Consider the following 17,188-nt stretch of genomic DNA (forward strand, 5'->3'; position numbering starts at 1 on the left):
TTCCATCTCCTCTACTTCTGAGGCATCATAATAACATTTAAAAGCCGTCGGACATTCGCTGTGAGTTGCCTGTCCTTTACAAATCCGTCTGGTACTCCCCCGGGACACAGTCCTCTATCCTTGTGGTCAATATCTTAGCAAGCAGTTTGGCGCGCACATTCAGTAGAGAAATTGGCCTGTATGACCTGCATTGTTCCGATCCTTCTCCCATTTCAGGATCAATGAAATGGAGGTCTGCGACATTGTTGGGGGGAGGACTCTCTTCTCTCTTGCTTCATTAAATGTCCTTACCAGCAGTGGGCTCAATATCGCCGAAAACGTCTTGTAGAATTCCACCGGGTAGCCGTCCGGCTCCGGAGCCTTGCCCGACTACATGCCCTCCAGCTCCTCCATTATATCCTCAATTTCAATTGGGGTTCCCAGCCCTTCCGCCAGATCCTCATCCACCCTCGGGAACCTCAACTGACTCAAAAACTGCCTCATCCCCTCCATGCCAGCTGGGGATTCCGACTCATATAATTTGCGGTCAAAGTCCTTAAACACCTCATTCACCCTCACTGGGTCCAGGACTGTGATCTCACCTCTACTCTTTACTCTCCCATCTCCCTGGCCGTTTCCCTCTTTCTGAGCTGGTGCACTAACATTCTGCTTGCCTTTTCACCATACTCATAGATCGCACCCCCCTTGCCTTCCTCAGTTGTTCCACTGCCTTCCCTGTAGTCAACAGCCCAAACTCCACCTGTAAACTCCGCTGATCCCTCAGTAGACCCGTGTCCGGGGCCTCCGAGTATCTCTGGTCCACCTGGAGTATCTCCTCAACTAACCTATCCCTCTCAGCCCGTTCCACCGTTTCTCTGTGGGGCCGTATCGGGATTAATTCCCCTCGGAAGACTGCCTTGAAAGCATCCCAGACCATTGCTGCAGAGACTTCCCCTGTGGGTTTCCAGGTTGTTCTGGATGGACTTGTTCACCCGCCCACAGAACGCTTTCCCGTCCCCGGCCTCCTTGAACCCCCCCCTCGGGCATCCTCTGTCCCCGACCTCCCATTTGTCCCCTAGCAACATTTCCTCCCCTGTCAGCAAAGCGTTCCCTTTGACTGGCCCATTCAGTCTACGAACGTTCCACGTAACCAGCCTGGCTTGGAGACACCCCCCTGCCGATCAACCATAACCTCTCCTAGGCCAGCCTGCACCCCATGCCCTGCACCTCCCATGGCCCACAATTGGGCAAGTACCGTCATCAATCCTCCCCCTCCTCCACTTCGAAAGTCCGCTCCCCATCAGCAGTATAAGCTCTCTTCCCCCCCAACCCCCACACTTTCTCTCCCCCCCCCCCCCCCCCCCCCAATCGATCTTCAGCTCACCCCCACTTTGTTTCCGTGGACTAGCCCACCCAGCCAGCCTGGCAGCCCCTGCCCATTGTGCCTAGTATCCTATACCCCACTGATTCTCCTCTCCCCGCACTTAGTGCAACAGTCAAAACAAAGGCAAGAAATAAAAATAAACAAACAATCCCTCCCAAGGTCCGAACACAGAGACCCACCCCATATCCCTTAACAAAACACTGTAGGAGCGGCATGTGGTGCAGTGGTTAGCACTGGGACTGTGGCGCTGAGGACCCAGATTTGAATCCCGGCCATGGGTCACTCTCCGTGTGGAGTTTGCACATTCTCCCCATGTCTGCGTGGATTTCACCCCCCACAACCCAAAGATGTGCTGGGTAGGTGGATTGGCCACGCTAAATTGCCCCTTAATTGGAAACAAATAATTTGGTACTCTAAAATTTAAAAAAAGATAAAAAAAACAAAGCACTGTAACCGACCCAACCCCAAACAGCCCCCACTGCATAGTTCCGTTCTCCTCAATCCTCCGCCCCCATGTTCTTCCTCCGAGAACAGTTCTCCAGGTCCTCCACTTTCTCCAGCAGTCGTTTCTGCTGGTCACGCATCAGCCCAACCTCTGCTGCCATAGAGGTGAACTGTTTCTCATGCTACTCCGTCAGCTCCTCCAACCTCTGGATCGCCTGTCGCTGGGCAGGTCCTCCGAACTTTCCTTCCACTGTTGGGCAAACTTCTCATTCAGGAAGCTCACCAACTGGTCCATTGACCAATGAGCCAGGCCTGTCCGTCATCTCCGCGTGCGCTGTCCACTTCTCACTCGCCTCAACCAACTGGTTCGCTTTTTTCCGGGTACTTCTAGACCGCAGCTCCATAAACTAGGGGTCACTCTCTTCTGCTCTCACTTCTGCACCTTTTTCCTACAAACTTCCTAGGACAAACTGGCGTAAAGGCCGCAAAAAGATCACCATGAGCGGGAGCTGGCAAATATGCGGCCACTCACTTCATGGCTGCCACCGGAAGTCTTCAATCTAACAGTATCAAATATCAATCTCGCACCTTATCCAAAAAATCTATTCATTTTGTTTGAGCTGACTGATAATTTCCTCTTCCTTACATTGAAGCTAGTTGTTAGCACCCTGTGTTTCAATCCAGGCTTTCTGGATGAGATGGATAAAAGTCTGTCTATTTTCTGGAATTGGGTGAAATGAGCTTGTCTGTATCCCTGTGAATTTGGATGTACAGGGCATCTGCAAGCATTCAGACATGCTCAAGTTATGATTTCATGCAAATCACCATTATGATTGGCTGGTGTTAGAAGTAGAAAGGTTTACGGTTGGTTACAGTTGCGACAGAGTAGACATTGATTCAAGATTGAGTCTGCAGGACTTGAAGGTTCAACCAAAATGTAAAGCTTTATTTAGAAGATATTAACACTACAGGCTGTGATGGTAGACTGCCCGTTTTCCCGTGCAAACGGCTGATGATGATGTCACGCGATCGTTCTCTTAAAGTGCCCCAGTTCAGCTACAAGGTTGCTTGTGAGGAAACATTAAAACATTATGAATCAAAAATCCCTGACACAATAAAGAGTATAACATTAGCAACATAAAAATGAAATGAAAATCACTTATTGTCACAAGTAGGCTTCAAATGAAGTTACTGTGAAAAGCCCCTAGTCGCCACATTCCGGCGCCTGTTCGGGGAGATTGGTACGGGAACAATCAATCAACATCAACAGTCAATATGTCCGATGTCCAGGAGGTCGTCGTTCTCTGTGTGGTTGTCGGCGAACTGTGGGCATCTGATCTTTGGTACTTGCTGCAACCTCTGGTGCCTTTGGCTTAGTATGAGCATCGTCAGTGCCTATCTTAACGAGAGTCGCCATAGTGATCTGAGGTTGCATCTGTGTTTGATTCGCAATTGAGGTGGTGTTTTCCCCAATTGGTTTGGTTAGTATCAGTTCTCAGGAAGGTCCAGGTCGCCTGGATTTTGACTTTCAGATTGGTTCTTGTCACTGAAAGTTGATCTGCATGCCTTCTCCATATTACATCATCTCGGCTCTGTACGGTGGAGGAGATGGATCCTGCCTGAGCGAGGACAGATGGTGGAATCCACTTTACACTTGTAGTATTCTTGCCAGGCATCCTGACCCTAGTGAGAAACACAACATTTCGCCTTGTTCTCCCGCCGTAACCTGATGCGGCTGCTTTTTCTCGGCAATTTATTTTGTCTTGGATGGTTTGAGAAAATCAAACGCAATGCCGAGTTGACATTTAACCATTGGCAACGGGAAGAAATCTGGGTAGTTGAGTGAGCAGTATTTCTGTGCATGAGCCGGAATTGACTCTAGCATTTAGACATTGAACTTTGTTCTCTGGTTACGTTTAATAAATGTTTCATTATCTGTACAAAACATTCTGCTGGCCCATTTGTAGCAGGGTGATGAGGAGTGGACGGATGTGTTGAATTTCATTCTCCTTCAAGCAGTTTATGAACTCTTGAGATATGCGCTGCGGTCCATTATGGGCCACCAGTTGTTCAGGGAATCAAACGTTGAAGATTTCACCCAGTCTATCAATTGTTTTCTTCGAAGATGTTGCCTTCATGATGGCAACTTCAAGCCATTTCAAGTGAGCATTGACTAGAAAGAGAAGCATACACCTTTCTAACTGTCCGGAGTAATCAACATGTACCTGTTGCCAGGCCTCTTCTGGCCATACCCATGGGGGTCAAGGGGCTACTGGTGGCAGGTTCAGCACTTTTGCACAAAACAAATGTGTTCCTGCCTTCTCCTCGATTTCAGCATCTAGCCCTGGCCACCAGAAATAGTTCTGGCTATCTCCTTACAATCCTAGAGTGGCCTTTTAATTGGTTTATACACGTTTACTTAATAATGATGGAATGATGACTCACATTCCCCAGAGGAAACAGCCTGCCTGTACGGATAACTCTCCGGGTGGAATATGGCTTTAACTTAGGGTTTGCTCCTGAAGTCTTACCTCAAAACGCAATGCCCATAACCTTTAACAGTACTGGGTCACTTCTGGTATGCTTCTTCACTGCGATTACAGGAGTGTTATTTACTTGCTCACAGTAGAAAATGTTTCCACACAAACTACTTATCGACAGACTATTTGGCAGGGTAGTCAGGAGAATCCACCTGCATTTTCATGAAGGTCTGACTGATGATACTGGATTGTGTATGTGTTTACAGACAAGAGCACTGTCCACCTCTACATTCTGCTCGCTGCCAGTGATGAATCCCGGTATGAGATCTAAAAATTGTTGTTACTAGACGATGATCCATCAATAAAGTGAAATTCCGGGCAGCACGGTGGTACAGTGGTTAGCATTGTTGCCTACGGCGCTGAGGACCCGGGTTCGAATCCCGGCCCTGGGTCACTGTCCGTGTGGAGTTTGCACATTCTCCCCGTGTCTGCGTGGGTTTTGCCCCCACAACCCAAAAAAAAAGATGTGCAGGATAGGTGGATTGGCGACACTAAATTGCCCCTTAATTGGAAAAAATAATTGGGTACTCTGAAATAAAGTGAAATTCCTCTTGCGCAGGAATTGGTAGTGCCGTTTTATTCCAAAAATGATCCCTAGGACTTCTTTTTCTTTCTATGCATAATTGCTTTTGGCTTTATTCAAGGTCCTTGACACTGCTCTTCACCTGTGGGAAACCACCACCCCCAACCCCATAAATTGATGTGTGACATGTCAGTTGCAGGGTAAATTTGGATCGAAATACGTCAGAATTTCTGATTTGGCCCAGTAACACTGAAGGAACAGCGATATATTTCCAAGTCAGGGTAATGAGTGACTAGGAGGGAAACTTCCAAGTGGTGGTGTTCCCATATATCTGTTGCTCGTGTGCTAGTTGGCAGTGGTCGTGGGATTGGAAAGTGCTCCAACCAATGGAGAGTTTTCCCCCTGATTCCCCATTGACTGCAGTTTTGCTAGGGCTCATAGATACATAGAAGATAGGAGGCCTTTTGGCCCTTCGAGTCTGCTCCGCCGTTCATTACGATCATGGCTGATCATCCAACTCAATAGTCTAATCCTGCTTTCTCCCCATAGTCTTTGATTCCATTCTCCCCAAGTACTATATCTAGCTGCCTCTTGAATATATTCAAAGTTTTAGCATCAACTACTTCCAGTGGAAATGAATTCCACAGGTTCACCACTCTTTGTGTAAGTCTCTATGAGATCCCCCTGGTTTAGCACACTGGGCTAAATCGCTGGCTTTTAAAGCCGACCAAGGCAGGCCAGTAGCACGGTTCAATTCCCGTACCAGCCTCCCCGGACAGGCGCCGGAATGTGGCGACTAGGGGCTTTTCACAGTAACTTCATTGAAGCCTACTCGTGACAATAAGCGATTTTCATTTTCATTTCATTTTCATTCTCCTGAACTCCAGCGAGAACAATCCCTACCTAGTCAATCTCTCCTCGTATGACAGTCCTGTCATCCCTGGAATCAGTCTGGTAAACCTTCCCTGCACTCCCTCGGGAGCAAGAACATCCTTCCTCAGAGAAAGAGACCAAAACTGCACACAATACTCCAGGTGTGGCCTCACCAGGGCCCTGTACAATTGCAGCAACACAGTCTATACTCAAAACCTCTCGCAGTGAAGGCCAACATACAATTAGCCTTCTTTACCGCCTGCTGCACCTGCATGCTTACCATAGCGAATGGTGCACAAGGACACACAGGTCCTGCTGTACACTCCTTGGCTCCTTTTTAACAAAATTTAGAATACCCAATTATTTGTTTTTCCAATTAAGGGGCAATTTAGCGTGGCCAATCCACCTACCCGGCACATCTTTTGTTTTGGATTGCGGGGGGTGAGACCCCCACAGACACGGGGAGAATGTGCAAATTCCACACAGACAGTGACCCGGGCCAGGTTCGAACCCGGGTCCAATGCACCATGAGGCAGTAGTGCTAACCACTGTGTCACCGTGCTGCACTTTGCTAGGGTTCTTTGATGCCTTGGTGAGTTCCTGCAGTGCATCTTGTAGATGTAACACTGCTGCTACTGTGCATCGGTGGTAGAGGGAGGGAATATTTGTGGAAGGGGAGCCAATCAAGCGGGCTGCTTTGTCCTGGATGATGTGGAGCTTTTTTTTTTTGGGAATAATTTTTATTCAGATTTTCACAAAATATCAATAACAGAAAATATTAACAAAAAATAAATGTTAACTACTAAAAACAAAAAAGAACAACCCCCCCGTTAAATACAAAAAGAAGAAAGAGATTAACACCCGTCATAACCAGAGAACACGTGTACACGCCCCTTCAACCCAACCCACCGAAACGACCCCCTTCCCCCCCGGACTGCTGCTGCTGCCGGCCTATTTCCCTACCGTTCTGCCAGGAAATTTAGGAAAGGCTGCCACCGCCTGAAAAACCCCTGTACTGATCCCCTCAGGGCAAATTTCACCCTCTCCAATTTGATGAACCCCGCCATATCGTTGATCCAGGCCTCCACACTTGGGGGCCTCGCATCCTTCCACTGAAGAAGAATCCTCCGCCGGGCTACTAGGGACGCAAAGGCCAGAACACCTCCTGCACTCCCGGCTCCACTGCAACCCCAAATATTGCGAGTCTCCAGTCTGGCTTGACCCTGGATCCTACCACCCTCGACACCTTCCAAAATGCCCCCAGCGCTGGGCATCCCCAGAACATATGGGCATGGTTCGCTGGGCTCCCTGAGCACCTAGTACACCTGTCTTCGCCCCCAAAGAACCTACTCATCCTCGTCCCGGTCATATGAGCCCCATGTAGCACCTTGAACTCTATGAGGCTAAGCCTCGCACATGAAGAGGAGTTCACTCTTTACAGAGCATCCGCCCACATCCCCTCCTCAATCTCCTCACCCAGCTCCTCTTCCCATTTACCCTTCAGCTCCTCCACCGAGGCCTTGTCTACCTCCTGCATCACTTGATACATGTCCGAAATCCTCCTCCCTCCAACCCACACCCCCGAGAGCACCCTGTCCTGGACCCCACATGGGGGCAACAGAGGGAACCCCGCCACCTGCCGCCTGGCAAACGCCCTTGCCTGCATATACCTAAAAATGTTCCCCGGGGGAGCCCAAAATTCTCCTCTAACTCACCTAGGCTCGCAAACTTCCCATCTACAAACAGGTCCCTCAACCTCCTAACACCTGTCCTGTGCCAACTCAGGAACCCGCCATCGATTCTCCCTGGAACAAACTGGTGGTTCCCCCGTATCGGGGACCCCATCGAGACCCCCACCTCCCCCATGTGCCGTCTCCATTGCCCCCAAATTTTGAGGGTAGCCGCCACCACCGGGCTCGTGGTATGCCTCGTTGGAGGGAGTGGCAACGGCGCCGTTACAAGCGCTTCCAGGCTCGTGTCCACACAGGACGCCATCTCCATCCTCTTCCATGCTGCCCCTTCCCCGTCCATTACCCACTTACGCACCATCGTTGCGTTGGCAGCCCAATAGTACCCACAGAGGTTGGGCAGCGCCAGCCCCCCCCTCATCCCTGCCCCGCTCCAAAAACACCCTTCTCACCCTCAGGGTCCCGTGCGCCCATACAAATCCCGTAATACTTCTGTTGACCCTCCTAAAAAAGGCCTTCGGGATAAGGATGGGGAGGCACTGGAACAGGAACAAAAACCTCGGGAGCACCGTCATCTTGACTGACTGCACCTTCGCACCACATTCCCTCCCTATCCTTAACTCCACCAATCTCCCTGGCCGCATCCCGCTTACAGAGCTGATGCGCCAGCATCCTACTCGCCTTCTCCCCATATTCATTAACCGCCCCCTGTGCCTTCCTCCACTGAGCTTCCGCCTTTTGGGTGGTCAGTAAGTCGAACTTGGCCTGAAGACTACGCCGCTCCCCCAACAATCCCTCCTCCAGAGCCTCCGCGTATCTCCTATCCGCCCTCACCAACTCCCCCACCAGCCTCTCCCTCTCTCTCTGCTCTCTCCTCTCCCTATGGGCTCGGATGGAGATCAACTCCCCTCTAATCACCACTTTCAATGCCTCCCAGACCGTCCCCACTCGAACCTCCCCATTATCATTGGCCTCCAGGTACCTCTTGATACATCCTCGAACCCACCCGCCCACCTCCTCATCTGCCAGCAGCCCCACCTCCAAGCACCAGAGCGGGCGCTGGTCTCTCTCCTCCCGCAGCTCGAGGTCCACCCAGTGCGGGGCATGATCCGAAATGACTATCGCCGATTATTCGGCATCCACCACCCTCGAAACCAGCCCCCAGCTCATAATTAAAAAATCGATCCGGGAATAGGCCTAATGCACATGGGAGAAGAATGAAAACTCCCTGGCCCTCGGCCTCGCAAACCTCCAAGGATCCACCCCTCCCACCTGGTCCATAAACCCCCTCAACACCTTAGCCGCCGCTGGCCTCCTAGCCGACCTGGATCGATCCAATGGGGGATCCAGCACTGTATTGAAGTCGTCCGTGTCCCCCCCCCCCCCCCCCCCGTCCCCCCCATTATCAGGCCCCCCATCTCCACATCTGGAATGCGGCCCAACATAGAACATTACAGTGCAGAACAGGCCCTTCGGCCCACGATGTTGCACCGTCCTGTGAAACCCTTCTAAAGTCCCTCTACACTATTCCCTTATCGTCCATATGCCTATCCAATGACCATTTGAATGCGTTTAGTGTTGGCGGGTCCACTACTGTTGCAGGCAGGGCATTCCACGCCCTTACTACTCTCTTGAGTAAAGAACCTACCTCTGACATCTGTCCTATATCTATCTCCCCTCAATTTAAAGCTATGTCCCCTCGTGCTGGACATCACCATCTGAGGAAAAAGGCTCTCGATATCCACCCTATCTAATCCCCTGATCATCTTGTATGCCTCAATTAAGTCCCCTCTTAACCTTCTTCTCTCTAACGAAAACAGCCTCAAGTCCTTCCGACTTTCCTCATATGATCTTCCCTCCATACCAGGAACATTCGTGTAAACCTCCTCTGTACCCTTTCCAATGCTTCTACATCCTATAATGTGGCGACCAGAACTGCACACAATACTCCAAATGCGGCCGCACCAGAGTTTTGTACAACTGCAACATGACCTCATGGCTCCGAAACTCAATTCCTCTACCAATAAAAGCTAACACACCGTACGCCTTCTTAACAACCCTCTCAACCTGGGTGGCAACTTTCAGGGATCTATGGACATGGACACCGAGATCTCTCTGCTCGTCCACACTACCAAGACTCTTACCATTAGCCCAGTACTCTGTCTTCCTGTTATTCCTTCCAAAATGAATCACCTCACACTTTTCTGCATTAAACTCCATTTGCCACCTGTCAGCCCAGCTCTGCAGCTTATCTATGTCCCTCTGTAACTTGTAACATCCTTCTGCGCTGTCCACAACTCCACCGACTTTAGTGTCATCTGCAAATTTACTCACCCACCCTTCTACGCCCTCCTCCAGGTCATTTATAAAAATGACAAACAGCAATGGCCCCAAAACAGATCCTTGTGGCACACCACTAGTAACTGGACACCAGTCAGAGCATTTCCCATCAACCACCACTCTTTGTCTTCTATCAGCTAGCCAATTTCTGATCCAAACTGCTAAATCACCCTGAATCCCATGCCTCTGTATTTTCTGCAATAGCCTACCGTGGGGAACCTTATCAAACGCTTTACTGAAATCCATATACACCACATCAACTGCTTTACCCTCATCCACCTGTTTGCTCACCTTCTCGAAGAACTCAATGAGGTTTGTGAGGCACGACCTACCCTTCACAAAACCGTGTTGACTATCTCTAATCAAATTATTCCTTTCCAGATGATTATACATCCTATCTCTTATAAACCTTTCCAAGACTTTTCCCACAACATGCGCCGCATAAAACCCGCATCGTCCCAGTTCGGGGCGTATACGTTCACCAGCACCACCCGCTCCCCCTGCAGCTTGCCGCTCACCATCACATACCTCCCGCCGCTGTCCGCCACCACTTTTGACGCCTCAAACGACACCCTCTTTCCCACGAGGATCGCCACCCCCCACGATTTTTTGCATCCAGCCCCGAATGAAACACTTGGCCGACCCATCCCTTCCTCAGTCTAACCTGGTCCGCCACCTTCAGGTGCGTCTCACGAAGCATGGCCATGTCTACCTTCAGGTGCGTAAACACACGGGCCCGTTTGACCGGCCCATTCAGTCCCCACACATTGCAAGTTATCAGCCGGATCAGGGGGCTCCCTGCCCCCCTCCCCCGCCGACTAGCCATAACTCTTCCCCTGCCCGCCACTGGCCAGCGCCCCCCCCGTGCGGCCCGTTCCCTACGGCGGCAAACCCCCATCCCGACCCCCCCTGCAGACTCCAGCTCCTTCCTGGCCATTCCAGCAGCAACCTGGTACACCCCCCCCCCCCCCCAACCCCACTCCCCCAAGCTAGGACCCCTCCTAGCCACGTTACTCCCTCCATAGTACTCCCGTAAGCCTGCTGACTCCTGATGACCTCGGCAACTCCCGCCACTCCTCCGACCCCTCCCAGCGTGAGGCTACCCCTCCTCCCCAGTGCCCACCAGCAGGCTCTCCTCCTCCCCCTCCCGCTCTCACGCGGGGAAAAAAACCCCGCACTTCTCGGCTCCAACCCAGCCCCCATCAACCCTCAGCACGGGAAAAAGCCCGCGCTTTCCACCTGCCCGACCCCGCCTCCTCTAAGGCAGCTCCCATTGTCGGCCCAAGCCCTCGTGGGGCCCCAGCCCCCTTCCCACCATCAGCTCCCCACCCTGCAAATCTATCCCCCACCCTGAGCCCATCCACCGAACCCACGCAAAAAGACAGTGCCCCACCCGCCCTGAAAACAACACGGAACCAGCATTAAACAGAAAGCCCCCCCCATAGAAAATAACACAGTTACATACAGACCCCCGCACCCAACCCTCAGTTTGAGTCCAACTTCTCGGCCTGCACAAAGGCCCACCGCCTCCTCCGGGGACTCGAAGTAAAAGTGTTTGTCCTTGTAAGTGACCCGCAACTCACCAGCGCAACATGCCAAACTTCACTCCTTTGCTGTGTAGCACCGCCTTCGTCCGGTTGTACCCGGCCCTCCGCTTAGCCACCTCCGCACTCCAGTCCTGGTAGATCCGCACCACCGCGTTCTCCCACCTGCTACTCTGCTCCTTCTGGAACTGCATCAGCACCGCCCGTGGCAGCTCATTCGGCTTGGGCCTCCTTGCCAATATTCTGTGGGCCCCCTCCAGCTCCAGGGGCCCCTGGAAGGACCCAGCTCCCATCAGCGAATTCAGCAGGACAACCACGTAGGCTCCCAGGTCCGACCCCTCCAGTCCCTCCGGGAGGCCCAGGATCCGCAAATTTTTCCGCCTCGAACGGTTCTCCATCTCCTCGATCCGCTCCTGCCACTTTTTGTGGAGCGTCTCATGCATCTCCACCTTTACCGCAAGGCCTGCTGTCTGATCTCCCGGATTGCCACCCCGTGGGCTGTCTGAGTCTCCAGCAGCCTGTCGATGGAAACCTTCAACGGCTCTAGCAGCTCCACTTTGAGCTCCCGAAAGCAGCGCTGGAGAGTCTCCTGATGCTCCTGCGCCCACTGCCTTCATTCCTCTAGGTCTCCGTCGGCCGCCGTATGGTAGAAAGGGGGATATACTGAGCCCTGAAGTTACAGGTTGTGGCTGAGTACAGTTTTGACTTGCTAGATCTGTTCTGAATGCATCCCATTTAGAACGCTGGCAATGTCACACAAGATGGAGGGTATCCTCAATATGAAGACAGAACTTTGTCTCCACAAGGACTGTGCGGTGGTCACTCCACCGATACTGTCATGGACAGATGCATGTGGCTGTGGCAGGAAGGTTGGTAGGGATGAGATCTAGTATGTTTTTCCCTCTTTTTAAAAAAAAAATAAATTTAGATTACCCAATTATTTTTTCCAATTAGGGGGCAATTTAGTGTGGCCAATCTACCTACTCTGCACATTTTTGGGTTGTGGGGGTGAAACCCACGCAGACACGGGGAGAATGTGCAAACTCCACACGGACAGTGACCCAGAGCCGGGATCGAACCTGGGACCTCAGCGCTGTGAGGCAGCTGTGCTAACCACTAGGCCACCGTGCTGCCCTTGTTTTTCCCTCTTGATGGTTCCCTCACCACCTGCTGCAGTCCTAGTCTAGCAGCTATGCCCTTTAGGACCCGGCCATTTCGGGCTGTGGTGGGACTACTGAGCCACTCTTGGTGATGGACATTGAAGTCTCCCACCCAGAGCATAAGTGTCCTAAAAAGTAAGGTTAAGGGGGCGGTTGTTGGGTTACGGGTATAGGGTGGATACGTGGGTTTGAGTAGGGTGATCATTACTCGGCACAACATCGAGGGCCGAAGGGCCTGTTCTGTGCTGTACTGTTCTATGTTCTATATACTGCACCCTTGCTACCCTGAGTGCTTCCTCCAAGTGGTGTTCAACATAGAGGTGCAACGACAACAATCTATCCCTTAATGCCAGCAAAACTAAAGAGCTGGTCATTGACTTCAGGAAGCAAAGTACTGTACTGTCAGCATCAACGGGGCCGAGGTGGAGATGGTTAACAGCTTCAAATTCCTAGGGGTGCACATCACCAAAAATCTGTCCTGGTCCAACCACATCCACGCTACCACAAAGAAAGCACAACAGTGCCTATACTTCTGCAGGAAACTAAGAAAATTCAACATGTCCACACTAACTCTTACCAACCTTTACAGGTGCACCATAGAAAGCATCCTATCTGGCTGCATCACAGCCTAGTATGGCAACTGCTCGGCCCAAGACCACAAAAACTTCAGAGAGTTGTGAACTCGGTTCACAATCGGCAGATCACACGGACCTGCCTCCCATCCATTGACTCCCATCTACACATCCGCTGCCTGGGGAAAGCGGGGAGCAGAATCAAATACTCCTCCCATTCAGCGTACTCACTCTTCCAACTTCCATCGGGCAGGAGATACAAAAGTCTGAGAACACACATGAACAGATTCAAAATCAGCTTCTTCCCCGCTGTTACCAGACTCCTAAACAACCTCTTATGGACTGACCTGATTAACAGTATACCACTGTATGCTTCACCCGATGCCGGTGTCTATGTATTTACATTGTGTACCTTGTGTGGCCCTATTATGTATTTTATTTTTATTTTACTTTCTTTTCATGTACTTAATGATCTGTTTGAGCTGTTCGCAGAAAAATACTTTTCACTGTACCTCGGTACATGTGACAATAAACAAATCAAATCCAGTCAGTTGAAGGTGCATAGTGCTTGGTAATCAGTAGGAGGCTTCCTTGCCCATGTTTGACCTGTAGCCATGAGACTTCATGGGATCGGGAGTTGATGTTGAGGACTTTCAGGGAAACTCTTCCCGACTGTATATCATCGAGCCGCCACCTTGCTGGGTCTGTCCTGGCGGTGAGGCGGAACATAACCAGGGATGGTGATGGTGGTGTCTGGAACGTTATCTGTAAGGTATGATTCTGTGAATGTAACTGTCAGGCTGTTGCTTGACTAGTCTGTGAGACAACTCTTCCAATTTTGGCACAAGCCCCCAGATGTTAGTAAGGAGGATTTTGCAGGGTCAACAGGGCTGCCTTTGTCGTTTCCAGTGCCTAGGTCGATGCCGGGTGATCCAACCAGTTCCTTTCCTTTTTATTGGCTTTGTAGCGGTTTTTATACAACTGAGTGATTTGCTTGGCCATTTCAGAGGCATTTAAGAGTCAGCCACATTGCTGTGGATCTGGAGTCACATGTAGGCCAGACCAAGTAAAGATAGCAGATTTCCTTCCCTAAAGGACATTAATGAACCAGCTGGGGTTTATTTTACGACAATCAACAATGGTTTCATCATTAGACTTTTAATTACAGATATTTATTCGATTGAATTTTAGAATGATGAGGGTTTTGAGAGAGTAAACGAGGAGAAGCTGTTACTATTGGTGGAAAGGTCAATAACTGGAGGAGATAGATCCAAGGTGATTGATAAAAGAACCTGAGGTGACTTCTGAGGAAACTTTTTTTGTGCGGTGAATTATGAATGCAGATCCTGACAGGTGGATTCAATAATAGCTTCAAAAATCAAAGTGGATAAATACCGTACTTAAGGAAACATTTTTTGGGCTGTGGGGAAAGGAGCATGAAAGTGAAACTAAACAGAGAGCTTTTTTGGAGAGCTGACACATGTTAATATTCTATAAACCTTTTCCCTCAGATTCTACAGTTACATTCATAATTTTTCTTTCTCACCGTCCATCCTAAGGTGCCATTGTGAGGCTCAGCGAAGCTTCTTTGACACCACCTCTGTGACCTGCACCATTTAGAAACGCAAGGGCAGCAGGTGCATGGCAGCATCAACCTGACTAGGACATATATTGCCATTCCCTGTGGGAAACCCTACCTCTCAGCATTGTTGGAGTTCCTTCACCACATAGATTCCAGATGTTCAAGGAGAGGGTTGGCCATTTCTTTTTCAGCAGCCAAGGATGAACAAATAAACAATAAACACCAGTCTTGCCAACAATGCCTAAATCTCTAGAATTCATTTTTAAACAATTCTCCAAAGTACTTGATTCTGTGAAGCTGGAATGCTCTTCAAAGTTCTCTCCATGGTTTGCGTGTGTGTATATGTATCTGTTTAAAAAAGGTTTCATCTTAAATCTCAATGCCCAGCTAATTTTAGTATTTTCTTTTACAGACCGGATCACTTGAATGGCCACATTAAACAGGTTCATACCGCAGAGAGGCCTTTTAAATGTCAGGTGCGTTATTTTTTTACCATACAATCTACAACGCCCAAAGTGGAGTAGTGACCTGCCCTTCTGCTCTTTTCTCCATGCCTCGCAGTCCTGTATGTTCCCCATCCCTTGCTCCTACAGCCTCCCATATTCAAGTTCAGTGACCAGTATATCTAGGGAAAAGAATACATGCGGTGTTTTCCCATTGCCTTCCTCAGGTGCTTAAAGGAAACCCCAGTTCTTTTCCCAAAGGAAAGTCTACCTGTAAGCATCCACCATCCCTTAAGGTTCTAGCTGTTTTGCCACCTCCACCGAAGATTCACTGGTTCTGCCTTTGACAATGGCTTCTAACCCTGAGCTTGGGATCTGTATCTGGGTCTGGGGCAACTTACAACAGGGCAGGAACGATCACACACTCCGGTCTCAAATAACCGTGCCAAGCATATAATAAATTTGGGTAACACAGTACCTTACTTTATAGCAGCTGCTGAAACCCTGTCAGTGACACTCCCAGTGCAATTTGGCAATGGGTGGCAATGGGAGAGTGTCTCTGCAAGCCATGGTCCTATCTTCACCCAGCAGCTGCCCATCAGGAGCTACTGGATACCAATCAGATGCAGGGTGGCATGGCAGCACAGTGGTTAGCATTGTTGAATCACATCGCCTGGGTCCCAGGTTCAATTCCCGGCTTGGGTCACTGTCTGTGCGGAATCTGCATGTTCTCCCTGTGTCTGCATGGGTTTCCTCCGGGTGCTCCGGTTTCCTCCCACAAGTCACAAAAGATGTGATGTTAGGTGAATTGGACATTCTGAATTCTCCCTCTGGGTGTACCCAAGCACCGGAATGTGGCGACTAGGGGTTTTTCACAGTAACTTCATTGCAGTGTTAATGTAAGCCTACCTGTGACAATAAAGATTATTATTATTATAGAAACCTAGCTTTTACTCGCCCAGAGATATTTAAGCCCAATTTCAGAAATGTTACTCCTACCTTAACTAACATCAATAACTCATCTTGGCCCTGAGAGGGCGGCACGGTGGCACAGTGGTTAGCATTGCTGCCTACGGCGCTGAGGACCCGGGTTCGAATCCCGGCCCTGGGTCACTGTCTGTGAGGAGTTTGCACATTCTCCCCGTGTCTGCGTGGGTTTCACCCCCACAACCCAAAGATGTGCAGGTTAGGTGGATTGGCCACGTTAAATTGCCCCTTAATTGGAAAAAATAAATTGGATATTCTAAATTTATAAAAACAAAAAAAAACAAAAATAAATTTTTAAAAATCAAAAAAAAAAAAAATCTTGGCTCTGAGAAAGAATGCTATGACGTTCCTGGCATCTTCAGGACAGGGAATTTACCAACTCAACCAAGAGGAATAAGTGTTCTTGTTTGCTTAATTTCTAAATGGTATTTGGAAATTGTACTGTTGGATAGATTTTTAAAAAAAGACTCTATGGAGTCTTTGACGACCACCGAACATCTCAAAACGATTTATGGGCAATAAAGTAGTTTTAATGTGTTGTCACTGCTGCAGTGTAGGAAACGTGACCGGTATACAGCAAGCCCCCATAAATAGCAAAGTGGTAATGACAAGATCACATAGTTTTTAAAAATAAATTTAGAGTACCCAATTATTTTGTTTTCCAATTAAGGGGCAATTTAGTGTGGTCAATACACCTAACTTACACATCTTTGGGTTGTGGGGGTGAAACCCACGCACATACGGGGAGAATGTGCAAACTCCACACGGATATTGACCCAGGGCCAGGATTCGAACACGGGCCCTCAGCGCCATGGGCTGCAGTGCTAACCACTGTGCCATGTACTGCCCTGAGATCACGTTGTTTTTAAGATGTTGATTGAGAGATAGATATTGACCAGTACAGCAGGGATATCTCCCTTCCTTCTATCTGATTGATTGATTGATTTACTGTCACATGTACCGAAGTACAGTATAAAGTATTTTTCTGTGGCCAAGGGAACGTACACAGTACATACAGTAGACAAAAAGAATAATTGACAAAGTACATCGACAAATAGTGATTGGTTACAGTGTGGAACAAGGGCCAAACAAAGCAATACATGAGCAGCATAGGGGGTCGTGAATAGTG

At 49.5% G+C, this 17,188-nt stretch overlaps 1 protein-coding gene across 2 annotated transcripts in view; it reads left to right on the forward strand.

Moving 5' to 3' along the window:
* Window positions 1-17,188, forward strand: part of patz1 (POZ/BTB and AT hook containing zinc finger 1) — a 94,944-nt gene that overhangs the window by 65,179 nt on the left and 12,577 nt on the right. For both annotated transcript variants that reach the window (XM_038793460.1, XM_038793455.1), the window contains exon 2: window positions 15,042-15,105. In XM_038793460.1, the coding sequence (XP_038649388.1) occupies window positions 15,042-15,105 (64 nt within the window). The remainder of the gene's footprint in view (window positions 1-15,041; window positions 15,106-17,188) is intronic.

Source organism: Scyliorhinus canicula, chromosome 1 (assembly GCF_902713615.1).
Source record: "Scyliorhinus canicula chromosome 1, sScyCan1.1, whole genome shotgun sequence".
NCBI classification, from domain to species: domain Eukaryota; kingdom Metazoa; phylum Chordata; class Chondrichthyes; order Carcharhiniformes; family Scyliorhinidae; genus Scyliorhinus; species Scyliorhinus canicula.